The sequence below is a fragment of the Oryctolagus cuniculus genome, chromosome 21 (genome assembly GCF_964237555.1).
Source record: "Oryctolagus cuniculus chromosome 21, mOryCun1.1, whole genome shotgun sequence".
Lineage (NCBI taxonomy): Eukaryota > Metazoa > Chordata > Mammalia > Lagomorpha > Leporidae > Oryctolagus > Oryctolagus cuniculus.
Window position 1 is genome coordinate 3039442 of NC_091452.1, and position 17568 is coordinate 3057009.

The 17568-nt window shown below is 63.7% G+C and overlaps 1 protein-coding gene across 1 annotated transcript in view; it reads right to left on the reverse strand.

The window, feature by feature from the left end:
- Nucleotides 1–3915: 3915 nt before the first annotated feature.
- The window catches only part of TMEM132C (transmembrane protein 132C), a 272143-nt gene continuing 258490 nt past the window's right edge, over nt 3916–17568 (reverse strand). Inside the window, exons 9-10 of the mRNA XM_070065746.1 lie at nt 10320–12213; nt 3916–9231 (exon numbers count right to left, since the gene is read on the reverse strand). Coding sequence (XP_069921847.1) covers nt 11053–12213 — 1161 coding nt within the window. The 3' untranslated portion in view covers nt 3916–9231; nt 10320–11052. The remainder of the gene's footprint in view (nt 9232–10319; nt 12214–17568) is intronic.

The window sequence follows — 17568 nt, forward strand, 5'->3', positions numbered from 1 at the left end:
CGTGGATATCAGGGGATTCCACGTCGGGAGTGCAGGTTCCGGAACTGGGGATCCACGAATCGTCCAATTCTAGCTCCTTCCCACAGACGCTCGGCGCCGAGGCGCGCGCAGCCAGAGCATCCGGGCCCCGGGCGCGGGGTCAGCCACGGGGCGGGGCCATGACGCGCCGTGTCCCTGCATCTCCCACGGAGCAGCGCGGCCGTGAGTCTGGGTTGACAAGGGGAGGGCGGAGGCATGGCTCGAGCCCTGGCTGCGGGCTGCGTTCCGCGTGAAACCTCGCCGACCAGGGTGCTCGGGAAGCAGGGTTTCTGGGAGAGGTGGCCACCCCAGGGCCTGCGCCCTCCCCGCCACGCGGCACCGAGCCCACCCGAGCGGTCGTGGAGGGGCTGACTGTGTAGTCAGAGCCACCTTGCCGGTCAGTGGGTGCTGGGAGTCCTCGGTAGTGCCACCTGCTCCTGGCCCCCCACTCCCGGGTGTCGGGGGGCTGCCTGACCTTGCAGCTGCCACTCAGCCCCACCTGCAGCCTTGGGGCTGGGGAGCTGAAGCCTGAGTCTCACATGGGCCAGCTGCTGCCACCTGCCACCTGTCACCTGGCTTACAAGCGCCAGGGGAGGCCGGGCCCCGCCCTGCTGTTGGGCCATGTAGGGGGTGAGCCAGCAGACGGAAGACCTCTCTGTCTCTAACTCTGCCGTCCAAATAAGTAATGCATCTTTAAGGAGGGTTTGGTGCCTCCTCGTCGCTGGAGGGTGGCACCCAGCATGTGGGGACTGTGCCCAGCAGTCTGCATCCCGCGGGAACGGGCGCGGTCACGGACTCCGGTGCCTCCCACGCAGAGACGGAGGTGGCTCGCTCCCAGTCCAGCGTGCCAGTAGCCAACACATAGATTCCCCAGATCCAGCCCTGAAATGTCTGCTGCTGCTAGTGCCTGCGTGCGCTTCCCGGGGCAGACGCGGATGTGAGCGGAACCCTGTGTCAGGAACATGAACTGGGGGGGCCGAGCCCCAGGTTGTCCGCGCTCAGCAGATGGGCCTGGGGACCAGCTGGATTGGTCACCCCATTCCCTCTCCAAGACCTGACTTTCCCTCCATCCTGGACACACACATCCTGCATCCCTAGAGCTGAGAAACCCCAGCAGGCCGCACGGCCTGTCAGGAGTTAGCTGCTTCCCACGTCCACACTGCACACTCACGGCCATGTGGGAACCACCGGGGAAGGACTTGGGCAAGGAGGTGGTGAGGACCTGGGGTGCCGCTGCGGCTGAGGCGGTGCGCACTGGCCGGACCACACCCGCCTCTGGTGCCAGGGGCCCCGAGCCCAGGCCACCGGAGCCTTCTGTCCCGTGCTTGCTCCCTGCACAAGTGGAGGCGGCTGCAAGCCCCCGGCCCAGGTGTGGCCAGGGCTCCTGCTTCCTGGGCCCGCAGCCACCGTCCTGCAGTCCTGTGGGGGGGGACAGCGAGAGCACGCCCTCGGGTCCCGTCCGTCACGCGTGCCACCGCTGACCTGAGTGGTGCGTGCTTTCCATGTGATCTGTCCAGGCCAGAAGCTGCAGAAAAGCTGTGCTCTTTTTTTTTTTTTTTTTAGATTTATTTATTTGAAAGAATTACGCAGAGTGTGAAGGAGATGCAGAGAGAGAGACAGAGAGAGAGGTCTTCCATCCGCTGATTCACTCCCCAGGTGGCCGCAAGAGCTGGAGCTATGCCGATCCGAAGCCAGGAGCCAGGAGCTTCTTCTGGGTCTCCCACGCTTGTGCAAGAGCCCAAGGACTTGGGCCATCTTGTACTGCTTTCCCAGGCCACAGCAGAGAGCTGGATCAGAAGTGGAGCAGCCGGGTCTCGAACCGGCGCCCATATGGGATGCCAGCGCTTCAGGCCAGGGCGTTAACCTGCTGTGCCACAGCTCCGGCCCCTCCACTTGTTTTGTTTTGTTTTGTTTTGTTTTTGACAGGCAGAGTGGACAGTGAGAGAGAGACAGAGAGAAAGGTCTTCCTTTGCTGTTGGTTCACCCTCCAGTGGCCGCCGCGGCCGGCGCACCATGCTGATCCGATGGCAGGAGCCAGGTGCTTCTCCTGGTCTCCCATGGGGTGCAGGGCCCAAGGACTTGGGCCATCCTCCACTGCGCTCCCGGGCCACAGCAGAGAGCTGGCCTGGAAGAGGGGCACCCGGGACAGAATCCGGCGCCCCAACCAGGACTAGAACCCGGTGTGCCGGTGCCGCAAGGCGGAGGATTAGCCTAGTGAGCCGCAGCGCTGGCCTCCACTAAGTTTTAAAATACTGAAATTAGTAATAAAAATCTCAGCCCAAGTATTTTCATAGGCAGAAGTCCTTGCTTGATGATTTTTTTTTTCTTTTTTATGATTTCTTTATTTGGAAGGGTTAGAGAGAGGAAGAGACATAGAGCAAGCTTCAGTCCACTGGTTCACTCCCCAGATGGATGCAACGGCCAGGGCTGCGCCAGGCTGTAGCCAGGAGCTTCCTCTGGGTCTCCCACGTGGGTGCAGGGGCCCAAGCACTTGGGCCATCTTCTACTGCTTTCCCAGGCGCATTAGCAGGGAGCCGGATGGGAAGTGGAGCAGCCGGGACTCGAACCAGCACCCACATGGGCTGGCGGCACTACAGGCAGTGGCTTTCCCTGCAGGCCACAGTGCTGGCCCTGCAGTGTTTGGTCTTTATCCTGAGAATGTCTGTGAGGGGTCGCCCGCGGCCTGGCGCTTAGCGAGGGAGGACACTGAGCCTCTTGGTCTGTGGGAGGAGTTCCAGTCACAGGGCCTGCCTTGTGTGGATCCACCTCCCCCCACCCCCGCTGTCCCAGCTAAGGACCCCAGGCTGCTGGCACCTTGGAAACCCGAAACCAGCTGCTTCAGCTGTATCCCCCAGGGCTCCTGGGCCTGTCCTCGGTGCCCTGCAGCTCCGCCCACAGGGTGACGCCAGTCCCGGAGCTGCCTCCCTTGCCCACAGGGTGACGTCAGTCCCAGAGCCGCCTCCCTTGCCAGCCTCAGACACGGAGGGAGCCCTTCTCGCCCACGCAATGGAGGTGCTTCTGCCCGTGTCATCCTCCCTGCGGGCCGTGCACTGGGGACCGGGCACAGGAACGTAGCTAAGTGAGAAACAAGTGAAGCCGTCATTTCTGTAGAACCACGGCAAGGACTGGGCACCGCTGTGGCTCCTCCCGCTGTCCCCACCTGCGGGGAGGGCAGGCCAGAGCCCTGTCTGCAGCCCACTCGGTCTGGATCCCCGGGCCAGGTGCAGACGCCGGACCTCCGGTGGGAGGCTCAGGGCGCAGCAGGCACCACCCTCCACGCGTGGCCTCATGGGATCCTCAACCTGGGAGGCGGGCCCTCCTAGCAGGCACAGTATTCATAGGGGGAAGCAGAGGCAGAGAGGGTCTCGCTGCCCTCACCTCTTCCTGGGTGGGACTGCAGGAGCTCGCTCTGCAGCGGGGGAGACGGACGGCTCCCAGCTGGAACCGGGACGGTGGAGCCAGTCCAAGCCTCCCTCCCTCCTTGGCACTGGGTGGTCCCTGATGGAAAAACTGCCCAACAGCTCCCTCCCCCAGTGGCCGGTGGCTCCAAATGAACAATTCTAAGGGGATTTCGGTGCCTGGGCCTCTGGGAAATTGTGAAATCCCGGACAGCCGGGAGCTGGGACTGGCTTGGGATCCAGCACCCTGGACAAGAGGCCGCCAAGGAGGCACTGGGGCTGGGGGAAGGCAGCCTCGCGGGCACGCGGGCTGACAGAGGCCACCAGGCCCCGGGGGCTTGGCGCCCTGGGCAGCCTGTGCTCGGAGCGCCCCCTGCTGGTGGGCCCGGGAGTGCACCGCGGCAGAGTCGCGCCCGGGGTGGTGGGGGCAGCAGCTGCGGATGCACCGAGAGGCAGGGACGCAGCTGCGCAGTCCTGGGCCAGGCCTGGCGTCGATGTAGCCACGCACAGGACTGCAGGGCTTGGCGGCTGCCAGGGCCACGTGTGACAGCACATGTGCGTGTTTCCAAACCCTGGGCTTCCTGCACACTGTCCCCCGTGACGCCCCAGCTCCCTCTGAACGTCTTCCCGGGGTTGCTGGCCCAGCATGGCTTCCCTCCCTCCCAGCAGGGCAGCCCTGGTTCACCATGGCCGGTGAGTCAGCTGGCAGCTCCGACTTCTGAGCCCAGCTCTGCGGGGTCCTCCTCCCCCATGATGACGTCCAGATACTACGTGATCCTTAATTACGTCTCCATCGACTCCTCCCCCAGGCCGCTGCTCTCTCGCGTCCCCAGGCCTGCAGCTCGGAAGGTGCCCCTGTCGGGGTGCTCAGCCCTGGGCCCCGGATCCAAGGGCTGAAAATGCTGATCTCCGCCAAACCAGGGCTGTGGGTCCGGGGAAACAGCCTGAGCCCCCGTGCTGGGAAGGACGGGGCCGGAGTTTGGATTTAGCTTTTTAAGACTTACTGATTTATTTTGAAAGAGAGAGAGAATGTTCCAAACACTGGTTCATTCCCCAAATGGCTGCAACAGGCCAAACCAGGGGCCAGGAGCTTCAACCTTGTCTCCCACGTGGGTGCAGGGGCCCAAGCCCTTGAACCATGGTCAGCTGCTTTCCCAAGGAGCTGGACTGGACGTGGAGCAGCCAGGACTTGAGCCAGTGCCCATAGCAGGCGGCAGCCTCACCCGCTGTGCCAGGACCCCAGCCCCAATCTGCATTTCCTTTTCCCCATTCGCTTTGTTTTCTCTGCGGTCTTCGTTCTCAGACGCACACCGCTCCCTGGGAGAGGGGCTCCCCGGGCCCCTGGCTTCCCTTCCCGCTGCCTCGCCTGTGTGCGGGCACAGTTACAGCCTTGGCCGATGTAACTTGGAGCTGTGCATTTGGGGATGCGGCAACTAATCCAACACAGGGCGCCCAAACCCTGGTGCTGGCCACGCCTTTGCTGTCGGCTGAGAGGCAGAGAGAGAGGGAGAGAGAGAGAGAGAGAGAGGTCTTCCGTCCGCTGGTTCACTCCCCAGATGGCCGCAATGGCTGGAGCTGTGCCGATCTGAAGCCGGGAGCCAGGAGCTTCCTCCAGGTCTCCCACGTGGGTGCAGGGACCAAGGACCAGAGCCATCTTCCACTGCTTTCCCAGGCCACAGCAGAGAGCTGGATCGGAAGTGGAGCAGCCAGGACTCGAACCAGCACCCATATGGGATGCCAGCACTGCAGGTGGTAGCTTTACCCGCTATACCACGGCGCTGGCCCTCCTCTCTGCTTCTGACACCCTCTCCACTTGCAAACTGCTCATTGCTTTGGGGGCGCTGTTGCCATAAACTTCCATAAAGCATCAGTGATTTTACCGTTCTTCACCCGGGAGTCACTGTCCACTTGAGGTTTGTCCTGGCTTTCATCTGGACAGGATTCGCGTTTCTCTGGTGGACCAGGCATCTCTGGGGACTGGTGTCCCGTCCTCACTGCCTCAGCCAGGCCTTGTTCGTACATGACATCAAAAATCCATGCATAATTTTTTTAAAGATTTATTTATTTGAGAGGCCGAGCTATATAGTAAGAGAGGTCTTCCATCCACTGGTTCACTCCCCAAATGGCCGCAATGGCCAGAGCTAAGCCCATCTGAAGCCAGGAGCCAGGAGCTTCTTCCGGGTCTCCCACAGTGTCCCAGGCCACAGCAGAGAACTGGATCGGAAGTGGAGCAGCTGGGACTCAAACCGGTGCCCATATGGGATGCTGGGCATTGCAGGCAGCAGCTTTATGCACATCTTACATTTAAGTTAAAATGGAAAGGCAGGGAGGGAGAGGGAGCTTCTCTCTGCTGGTTCACTCCTCAAATTCCTGTGCCAGCCAGGGCAGGGCCGGACCAGAGGGCGCCTGGGACTCCATCTGGGTCTCCTGTGCAGGGGCAGGGAGCCGAGCCCTCGAGCCCTCCCAGGACGGGCACTGACAGGAAGCCGGGTCAGGAACAGCAGAGCCGGCACTCGGCCCAGGCCCGCGGGAGTGGGACTGCACGTTCCGGGCTGCGCTTTACCTGCTGCCCCCAGGAGTGCCTTCCTCTTGCCTGCCCCCAGGAGAGCCCCGGGCCGTGGGGGTGGCAGGGGAGGAGGAGGAGGCCTTTCTCTGTTGAGTGGTTTCCGTGGATTGGGGGTCCTCGCCTTGGCCCTCCGTTCACGTCGGCTTTGCCTAGTTTCGCAGTTACCGTCCCGTCCAAACTTCGTGGGAAGACCACACGTGGGGCTGGCTCTCGCCTCGTCTTCCTCCGGCTCCTGCACTCCCACCCCTTGCTGCTGTCCGCCTGTCCGTCTGTCCGTCCCGCCCACGGCCTGCCGCAAGCGCTGGCTCTCGCCGAGCGCGGTGGCAGGTGTGGCCTGGACTCAGGGTGCGCCCGGTCTTCCCGGGACCCTCGGGCTCAGCTGCCGTGGTGCCTCCCAGTGCGTGGCAGCAGCCACCTCGTGTCCTTTCTGCCCCTGGGGTCGCCGTGACCCGCACAGGGCTGGTCAGCTGTGAGCCGAGCGTGGTCTCACAGGTGCAGCGTCTGTCACCTGTGCCCCGCCCGTCAGGGTTTAGCTCCGCCCCTCCCGGCGTGTGCCGGGCCTGGCCGGCAGGTGGCGCTCTTGCTCAGAGCAGCACCTGGCCTTTGCTCTAGGCGGATGCCTATGGACCAGCGGGAACCGGAGACACCCGGGCCCCCCTCCACCCAGCCTGCCCCTCCGGACAAGGGCAGTCCTTGCATCCTGGCCAAGGCTGTGGCGCTCTCCCTGCTACCACGCAGAAGGTCAGTATTTGCCCTCCGGTCTCAACTTTGGAAGAAGAAAAAAATCCTAGGGCCAAACCTGGCAAAGGTGTCGCCAACGTGCCAACGGAGACAAGAGCCATCGTTTGTATGAATTTTCCCAGTTCTCACCGGTGACTTTTACAGCTTGAAAAATAATCCAGAGGTCATATTTACAACGGTCACTTTCAGAACACGAACTCAACCGTGCGTTACGTGCGATGTTAACAACACGTGGGGCCACAGAAGACGAGCTATTCTTTCTGGGAGGGAGATTGGAGCCTCCTTTATTTTGTCGACTTTTCTTCATTTTCCAAATTTTGTGTAAAGACTCTTACAGCTTTCTTTTTTTTTTTTTTTTAATAGATTTATTTATTTGAAAGGCAGAGTTATAGAGAGGCAGAGGCAGATAGAGAGAGAGGTATCTTCCATTCACTGGTTCACTCCCCAGATGGCCACAATGGCCAGAGTTGAGCCTATCTGAAGCCAGGAGCCAGGAGCTTCTTCCAGGTCTCCCGTGTGCATGCAGGGGCCCAAGGACTTGGGCCATCTTCCACTGCTTTCCCAGGCCATAGCAGAGAGCTGGATTGGAAGTGGAGCAGCTGGGACTCGAACCAGTGCCCATATGGGATGCTGGCACTGAGGTGGTGGCTTTACCCACTACACCGCAGTGCCGGCCCAGACTCTAGCGGCTTTGATGTCCGCTGGGTTCCACGTCTTACTCAAGATGACAGACAATGCTGAAAACAATTCAAGAAATGTGTACTAGCAAAGAACTATGCACCCATTTTATTTATTTATTTTTTGCACCCAAGGGAACGTTTCATTCCAGTTCCCCATGGACTGGTAGGCGCCCTGCACACCCAGCTCATGTGGCAGGTTTCGTAAGCCCATGGTCACTGGAGACATGAGCAGGGTTGTGCATCTGGGTTCTGCTGCTCGCTGGCGGTGACTGGAGGAAGCCCAGAGCCTGTGTACGATGTCCTCCCGCCTCGAGTCCGGGACTGGAGGGCGCCCGGCCTGGGTCCTGGCACCCGGGAGTCTCTGGGCCCGTCCTGTGCACGCTGTCCTGGAGGATGACGTGGTCTCCCCAGTGCACAGCGGGGAGAACGCTCCCTTTCCTCATTCCCTTGTGCTTCTGAAGGAGCATGCAAAGACTGCGGGGCAGACAGCTAGCTCCCGTCCACAGCCAGGGGGAGCCCCTCCCGGCCGCATGGCGACCCCACCACCATGCTCACCCTCGGGGCTCCTACAGCACCTGTCCCGCCTCCGTCCTCTGACCGTGAGCACCTTGCGGTCTTGAGCATTTTTCCATCCGTTGCATGTTGCACAGGGTCAGGTACACAGCAGGCGTTTAATAAGTGTGTGCTGGGCGGTCGGGTTGGCCATGAGAGACAAGGGGTCCCTGTTCCACTTTACAGTTTGGACAGGGAGGACGAATCCCAGCTCGGCCCTGGCACGCAGCTGCTGACACGTTTCACTTTGCAGTCGCACACCCGTGTGGGAAGAGACACCTCTCCTGGGGTGGCCTCCCACGTCCCCTCCCTGCAGGCAGGCTGTCTGTCCCGCGTCCCGGGCAGGAACTGGAGGCAGGGTGTCCAGCAGGTGCACAGCGGAGACGGGTGCCGGGTGACTCGTTTCTGGGGCTGAGGGCTGTGTCCTCTCGGAGACTGCGTTGAAGAACCACGGGACACTCGCAGCCCCCACGGGACGAGGCCACCAGCGACGGCTCCTGGACGCGGCTGCAGTCGTAACCCCAGGATGGCGCGGGGGACTCGGGATGCATTTGTCACCGTGGCACAGCCTCTTCCTCCTAGGCTGGCAGAGACGGGCGATGCCGCATCTCGTGTTCCAGGGAGGGTGTCCTGCGTGGTCTCGTACCAGCCCCGCTCGGCTGACCCCGCCCAGGACGGGCGATGCCGCGCCTCCTGTTCCAGGGAGGGTGCCCTGTGTGGTCTCCATACCAGCCCCTCTCGGCTGACCCTGCCCAGGACGGGCGATGCCGGGCCTCCTGTTCCAGGGAGGGTGTCCTGTGTGGTCTCCGTCCCAGCCCTGCTCGGCTGACCCCGCCCAGGAGCGGCAGCCGGCTTGTCGCCGGCTCAGGCAGGTGGGCCGCGGGGTGGTTCTGACCACTTCCTGTGCTGGCCTCTGGATCCAGCCACAGTCCTTCTGCAAGAAACGTCCCAGGGCTCCACTGCCTCCTTCTCCCAGAAACCCGACGCGGTGGCGTCGTGGGGAGGAGGAGCCCCCGTGAATTCTCAGGAGGGGCCTGAGATGTGAACAGCAGCACCTCTAGGTGCCTGGGCGCTGGGGGCGGGCACTGGGCGTGAGGGGCCGGACCCTACCAGGTACCCGGCTCTCTCTGGTGGGTGTCGGGTTTCCTTCCGGGACTGATGAAAATACTCCAAAACTGACCTGCAGACGGAAGCGGGACTCTGCAGGCAGACTCAGCACGGAACTGGGCAGTTCAAGCGGCTCCCTCTGGTGGTGCGGGATGATGTCACACGGAAGCTGTTATTGCCAAAAACAACAAACGCCTTTGCTCTGCCAAGATAATCCGCATTCCCTAACCAGCGCGACTGCCACCACCCCACCCTGGTCTCAAATAACCACGGACACAGTCAGACCCAAACACAAGGCAGATCCCCCCCCTGCCCCTGCCGAGGCTTCCGTGCTGGGCTGTGGGGGAGGGGGGTCCCGGAGTCCCCGTCAGCCCTGCACCGTGCAGGGGCCCCCGAGCACGGATGCCCCTGGCTGGAAGCTCTCTATCAGGGATCGCTCGCATAACTCGCGCGCCAGAGGCCACCGCACGGCCCTCCCTGCAGCCTCAGTGCGCGCCGCCTGGGGTGGGGGCCGGAGGAAACACCTGCAGGATCCGCCTTGTCAAGCCACGGATAGCATTTAACGGCAGCCGGCATCACAGGTGCACAGGAGCCGCGTCCTTCTCCCCCTCCACAGTGTGCGGCGAGGCGAGGGGAAGTCCCAGTGACTGAGACGATAAAGCGCGAAGCCGCTCCCTGTCCCCGGGAGTCTCCCGCTGCGAGCGCTCGGGCCCTGGGGTCTCCCCTGCAGACCTGCCCCAACGTGGGAGCGCCCCCACGGGCCCCTCCCTGTCCCCGGGAGTCTCCCGCTGCGAGCGCTCGGGCCCTGGGGGTCTCCCCTGCAGACCTGCCCCACCTGCCCCCACGTGGGAGCGTCCCCACGGGCCCCTCCCTGTCCCCGGGAGTCTCCCGCTGCGAGCGCTCGGGCCCTGGGGTCTCCCCTGCAGACCTGCCCCACCTGCCCCCACGTGGGAGCGCCCCCACGGGCCCCGTGGTCCCAGCCACCTCCCTTCTGCGGGCCACGCCCCTCCCCAGCGTCCCCTGGTGCCGCGGTGCTGGGGGTCACGGGCAGCTCCCCCCCCCCAGGGAGGCTCTGGGGGTTCCCTCCGACTTTTGCTCCAGAAGACACAGCAGAGCCGGGGAGACCGAGAGGAGCGTGAGTCCCGGCCTGACGCTGGCCTGGCTGGCGTCGCTTCCCGAGCACATCTCAGGAGCCGGAGGGGACTTACACGTCGTGTAAGGAAACTATACGCCCTTAATCAAACGCTGGATACAGACCCAGGGGAGCAGCGGGCGGGCGGCCCGGGAAGGGAAGATTCAAGGCCCCGGCTCCATCCCAGGAGGAGGCCGGCGCGCGCCAGCCCCCTCCGCCCCTCCCCGCGCCGGCCGGACACTGGCTGCCGGCCCCTAACGGATACGTCTCTTGGCAGGCCCCATTTTGATACTTGGCTCCTTTATTAGAAATATAAACAGGCTCTCACTCGTCTCTTTTTATTTGTCGTTTTGCATTTTTTTAACAAATGATTTTTGGTAGCTTGTCTGGACGCTGAGTCATAAAATAACTTTCCTAGCTTTGCTCTGCGCAGCCCGGCAGCTCCACCGACCGCTAAAAAACCCTCGATACAAAAACACCCCTGCCTGGCTTCACGACTCCCAAGCCATCAAGCGCGGAGCCCAGCCCTTCTTCCCTCTCAAGTCCAGGGAGACGCCCCTGGCCGGGCTCCGGGGCGGGGCCGTGGGCGGGGCCGTCCCTAGGCCTGGGGCTCCGGGGCGGGACCGTGGGCGGGGCCGTCCCTAGGCCTGGGGCTCCGGGGCGGGGCCGTCCCTAGGCCTGGGGCTCCGGGGCGGGGCCGTGGGCGGGGCCGTCCCTAGGCCTGGGGCTCCGGGGCGGGGCCGTGGGCGGGGCCGTCCCTAGGCCTGGGGCTCCGGGACGGGGCCGTGGGCGGGGCCGTGCCTAGGCCTGGGGCTCCGGGGCGGGGCCGTCCCTAACCCTTGGGCTCCGGGGCGGGGCCTAGGCCTTAGCTTTGAGCTTCTCCAGGCAGTCCCCCGGGTCCCTGGGGCCGCCCACCGCCATGTCTGGGCACACCCACTTGATATCTTCCCCGTGGCCGCCGCCGATGGAGTCGACCGTGGGGCAGCCGTCGTCCGGCGGGATGGCGGTGAAGGTGCTGAACTGCACCTTCTTCCGCCTGGAGGTGGGCGAGTGCGGGGGCTCCTGCCCGGGCCCCGGGGCGGGCGGCCTGTGGACCTGGCTCTGCACGTGCTTCTGCGAGCCGCCGGTGAGCGGGAGGTGGCCGCTCTCCTCGTGGCCCCCGAGCCCCCGGTCAATGACGGTGGTGCGTTCGTGCTGGGGCGCTGGCCCCTCGCCCGCGTTCTCCAGGAGCTCCGCCTCATTGCCCAGCCACACCCAGTCGTGCGAGTGCGGCGCGGGGGCCTGCCCTTCCACGGGCACCTGCTTGTGCCTGTACCGGAGGGCGAAGGTGGCGCAGTTGACGAGGAAGACGACGATGGCCAGGCAGAAGACGCCGAGCAGCGCGTACATGCCGATCTCCAGGTCGCTCAGGCCGCGGGGCCTCTGCACCAGGTCACCTCCCTCCGGCCCGGCCCCTGCCCTGGGCGGCTCCCCCTGGGCCGGGAAGCGGGTGAAGTCCAGGGGGACGTTCTGCGGCTGTGCCTCCCCGTCCAGCCGGCTGCTCTTCCCCGCCCTGTTGCCCACGGGCGACTTGGCCGTGGCGGGGACTCTCCAGAGAGCCCCCTCCTCCCGCTCCAGGGAGGAGCTGCCCGGGAGGCGCCCGTCCTGGCCCTGAGCCTTCTGCCTGCGGCCGCTGGCGTGGTTCTTGATCTCTTCCTCACCGCTGCGGTCCTCCCCGGGGCTGGAGTCGGCGTCGCTCTGTCCGAACTTGACCCTGACGTTTCCGAAGCCCACAGCCAGGACACTCTTGCGCTTGGACTTCTGGCAGGCCTCCGCAATGGCCAGGTCCACTCGGACCAGCGGCCCCTCGCCCTCCCCCTCGGCCACCACCACGGGCCACCTGGGAGAGCGGGCCTGGGGGACCGACACGATGGTCTCATCCAGGGAGGTGGCGGTCAGTGAGAAGTCCTTGGCGTCGTAGATGTCCACGGGCGTCACCGAGCCGTCGCTGAACTGCAGCCACGTGCTGACCACGGCCTCCTGCAGGAGACAGGCAGTTAGAACCCCGGGGGAGGGGCTCCCGCCCTGGGAATCCCCCCATCAGGACAATATCCTCAGAAACAGAACCGGCCCCCAACACTAAGACCCAGGGCCTGGGAGAGGACACGGGCTCTCCACGACGACCAGAGAGCACGCTTAGACACGCGACGACAGCTCCAGTCGTTTCTCTAGGAAAGCAAAGTGAGATCCGGCTCCGGCGGCCTTGCCGGCACAGACACCACTGGGGCCGGTCAGCCAAGCCTCTCGCCGAGACTGGCCTCCACACCCCGTGGGCTTCCCGACACTGCTCCCTAGTGATGGCCACGGGCCGGGGTGCTGGGGAACAGGAGAGCGAGTGCGTTTGGCTCTGTAAAGCTGGCCCTGCTGCGCTGTTCGAGACACCGGCCACAACTCGCGGCCCGATAGCGGGGCTGCGCTACCTCGTGCACCTGGTTTGATGGTGCGGTCTCAGGGCAGGCATCTGGCCTAGTGGTTAAGAGGCCCAGGCGCCGCGTCGGAGGGCCTGGGTCTGACCCCAGCGTCCTGCTCATGCAGGCCTGGGAGGCGGTGGTGCTGGCTTGAGGCTCCGCTCCGGCTCCCCCGTGGGGGACCTGGACTCAGCACCCCTCCCCAGCGTCAGCTGTCTATCCACAGTGGCTGTGGCCATTTCAGCGAGCTTTTTTTTTTCTTTTTAATTTCACTTATTGGAAACACACACAGAGAGACAGAAAATATTTTCCACCAGGGGTTCATTCCACCAGTGGTCACAACAGCTGGGTTTGGAGACGGGAGCCCCATCCGGGTCTCCCCCACGCACTGGCGCCCTCGCCTGCTGCCTCCCAGGAGCGTTAGCAGGAGCCGGGCCTGGAAGCAGAGGTGGGGCCGGATCCCAGTCACCCCAGCACGGGCTGGGGCAGCCCACACAGGGGTTTTATCGCCGCACCACCAGCTGGCCCCTCTCAATAAATAGTAAGAAATGGAATTGTGCTGTCTCGCTGTGCAGGGCACCTTTCAAGAGAATCCTTGTGAGAGGAGACAGGATGCCGAGGCCGCGTCAGGAAGGTGAGTTCACAGAGGGGACCCCCGCGGCCCCGTCCGTGCCAGAGCCACGCGCAGTGGGAACAGTCAGCCACGCAAAGTGGCTCTCATCGTGGGAACAGTCAAGGTCTGAACTCTGCTGGCCTAGAAATGCCTCCCCACCCCGCCTGTCTGCAAGCCAACAGTCAGGACAAAGCCTTCCCTGCCCCCTTGTCCCCTGCAAACACAGCACCATGGCAGGCACTGGGCCTGAGCCAGCTCTGGGCACTTCTGTTTCGCCTGTGGGAGCAACAACTCCCCATGGGCAGAGGGTCTCTGGGGGGCGGATCTTCAGGGTCTGGCCAGCATCTGGGTGCGCTGGGGGGCAGACTTCTGTGGGGCGGATCTTCAGCACCCAGGACAGCGTCTGGGTGCGCTGGGACCCAGCCCTGGTTCTAGACCAGAGGGTGACATCTGTAATCCTGAAGACTGAAAGTTCACTTGACAGCCACTGAGCACTCACTGGGGGTCAGGTGCTGTCCACATAGCACACGTCCTTCCCTCTCACAAATGGGTACAACTAGAGAGGTGGAGCACTGTGTCCGGTCACGTGGCTGGCGAGAGCGGGATCAGGACTTGGCCCAGCACCGTGGCTCCAGGGCCCCAGTCTCAACCATTTTGCTAGAAACTGGCAGGCATGGCCACTGCCAGAGCCCAGTGATCAGCCGCACAAAGGGCCACTGGGATTAGCTGTTGCTGAAAAAGCCAGACAGCTGCCTTCTCTCTCTCTCTCTCTCTCTCTCTCTCACTCTCTCTCTCTCACTCAATATATATGCTTTTATTTATTTGAAAGGCAGAGTTAGAGGAAGAGAGAGAGAGAGCGAGCGAGCGAGCACTCCTCCACCTGCTGGTTCCCTCCCCAGATGGCTGTAATGGCCCAGCTGGGCCAGGCCAAAGCCAGGAGCAGGAGCTAATCTGGGTCTCCCAGCTGGGTGTGGGGCCCGAGCCCCTGGGCCACCTTCTGCTGCTTTCCCAGTGCACTGGCAGGGGGACCCACTGGGAGTGGAGCACCCACTGGGAGTGGAGCACCCATGTGGGAGTGTAGCACCCACTGGGAGTGGAGCACCCACTGGGAGTGGAGCACCCATGTGGGAGTGGAGCACCCACTGGGAGTGGAGCACCCACTGGGAGTGGAGCACCCATGTGGGAGTGGAGCACCCACGTGGGAGTGGAGCACCCATGTGGGAGTGGAGCACCCACTGGGAGTGGAGCACCCATGTGGGAGTGGAGCACCCACTGGGAGTGGAGCACCCATGTGGGAGTGGAGCACCCACTGGGAGTGGAGCACCCGTGTGGGAGTGCAGCACCCATGTGGGAGTGGAGCACCCATGTGGGAGTGGAGCACCCTCTGGGAGTGGAGCACCCATGTGGGAGTGGAGCACCCACTGGGAGTGGAGCACCCGTGTGGGATGCTGGTGTCGCAGGCGGTGGCCCCAGCTGCACCACAGCACCAGCCCCGCCTGTTACTCCCCTTTCTCACACCGACCCAGGCTGGCAGCAGCTGCCCCGCCCGCCCGCGCACTCGGCCACGGCCACACCCGTCTCAGGCCTTGCCTTTTCGGTATAAAGACACCCCCCGGCTCCCTGCATGGACAGAGGACAGGAGAGTCCCAGGCAGCGAGCTCCGGGTGGACGGTGCCTTCACGAGGAGTCAGACCCCGCCCCGAGCGTGGGGCTAAGGTTCCCCACTTCTGGGGGGTAGGGGTCACGAGCAAGGCAGGTGGGGAACGCGGGAGCAAAGCAAGCGAAGCAGGCGCAGCTTGAGGGGTGCTCCTGGCTGAGGGGTGACAGCCACAGCGGGGAAGACGCACGGAACGTTCACCGGGGAGCTGAGCGGGCAAGTAACTACGTTACCAGAGGACTGCAAGGGCTGTCAAGTGAGAGCAGGCGCTGCTTGGACCCCCCGCAGCCCATCCCGGAGTCTGAGTCCCGGCTCCACTTCCAAGCCGGCTTCCTGCCGACGAGCATCCTGGGAGGCAGCAGGATGGCTCCAGCGCTGGGGTCCCTGCCTCTCCCGTGCGAGCGCTGGGTGGAGCCCCGGGCTCGGGCTTTGGGCTCAGCCCCAGCTGTCGCAGGCATTTGAGGAGTGGAGCAGCAGACGGGAGCTCTCCCTCCACCCTGCTCACTCTCTCCCTCCCTCTCTGCCTTTCGAATAAAACATACTGTAAAATAGATAAAATAAACGAACAAGCACCACGGCCTGGGGAATCAACTGAAATAGTACAGACCACACTGAGGGGAATGCAGAAGGGCTGGGCTGATGGGTGAAGCAAATGGAATTTCTGGAAATAAACGAACAAAGCCACTGGAATCAGCCACTCAGAGGATGGGCTGGGAGAGAACCAGTGCCCTAGGAGACAGAGCCTCGGACTCCACCCCGAGACAGCCACAGGGATACTGACGCATGGAAGACACAGACGGCAGGTGAGAGCGCGGCGGAGGGGAGTGGGCGTGGCCCGTGGGTGCCGCCCGCGACTTCCAGGAGAATGAGCAGTGGGGGAGCCGTGTGTAACACGGCGATGGCGCCCGTGCTCCAGGACAAGCAGGGAGGTCCTGATGACACCGAGTGTGGGGCTGAGCCGCACCTGGATGTGCAGACGCCTGCCCAGGACCTGAGCGCTCCTGTTCCCCCCGGCAGGTCTGAGGTGGGAGGTGACTCTGGAGGGGTGGCCCCTCTGCTTGGCACCTGCCCGCCTGGTCCTGCTCTCTCCACCACCCCCAGGGCCGTCCCTGGGCTCTGGAACCCGTATGGTCAAGTCCGCCGCTGGAGGCGCCAGGGCGTCACCGCTCATGGCCAGGCCTCCATGAGCGGCGGGCAGGAGCAGCCTGCTCGTTCCCACCCGTTGCCCCGGCCTGGACTGGCTCCGTGTCCTCTCGTCTCGGGGCAGTGGCTTGGAAACAGGCTGCTGGCAAGCTTCCCTCTCTCTCATGGCTGCTAAATAAAGAACTTGCCCTTGAGTTCTCGTGGGAGGCTCTGCCTCCACGAGGACCAGACCTGGTGGATGACGTGGCCCAGGCACGTGGGTCGCACCCACACCCCTCTGTCCACACCGTGGAGGGGCACTCTCACCCCACTGGCCCCTGTCTGCCGCCCACAGCCCCCCTGGGCCCCTCACGCCTCATCTCATTTTCCATCCCGGCTTCCATGAAGACAAACGAGGCCCTGGGCGCACAGGTGCTGCTGCCCTCACACCGACGGCATCAAGTCTCAGATTTTCTATTTCAAAGCTGAAAACATCGAGCGCCGAGTGCCAGCTTCTGACGCCCCCAGGGCGGAGAGGGAGACGAAACGCTGTGGGCAGGGAGCGCGCGCTCTGCGGCTGACTTCTCATCTCGAATTAATTTTGCTCCACCAGCTCCAGGTGGAGGAGGAAGTTAACACACATCAAGCCCCTCGTCCGGCCGACAAGCGGAACTGAACCCTCAGAACTCGCTCGCGTGCCGAGACCCCTGCCCAGCGGCCCCCGCTGTGACGGACACCAGGTCCTCCCCTTGCTCGTTACGGTCAGGGTGGAACAGAACCTTTGATCAGAGACACGACACACTCCCCCCGAGAGAAGGAATCCGGAATGACTTGAAATGACACGTGCCCGGGAATGAGGAGGGCGCCATCCTTTCAAGAATTGAGCCTGCAAATGGAAGGACTACATCCATAAATCCCCCCGAGGCGGCGCTGGGGGGCTCCAATGACCGTCGGCTGATGGAGACGGATGGGCCACGTCTTGGGGCGTGGGTGGCTCTGCCCCCGCCAGGGAGGCCGCCACGCCATCGTCGCCCTAATTAATTACCCATTCTCAGCAGACAGCTTTGTGCGTCCGCTTCCTCCCTCCCACCTGGCTCTGCTCCTCTTGGGAAACAGCAGGCCAGCGGAGGAGAGCCGTGGGCTGGCGGCACGGCCACAGGGACCTGTCCACGCCAGCGCCTCCAGGGGACCTGTCCACCTCCAGGGGACCTGTCCACCTCCAGGGGACCTGTCCACGCCAGTGCCTCCAGGGGACCTGTCCACGGCCCAGCGCCTCCAGGGGACCTGTCCACCTCCAGGGGACCTGTCCACACCCAGCGCCTCCAGGGGACCTGTCCACAGCCCAGTGCCTCCAGGGGACCTGTTCACCTCCAGGGGACCTATCCACGGCCCAGTGCTTCCAGGGGACCTGTCCACCTCCAGGGGACCTGTCCACCTCCAGGGGACCTGTCCATGGCCCAGTGCCTCCAGGGGACCTGTCCACCTCCAGGGGACCTGTCCACGCCCAGCGCCTCCAGGGGACCTGTCCACCTCCA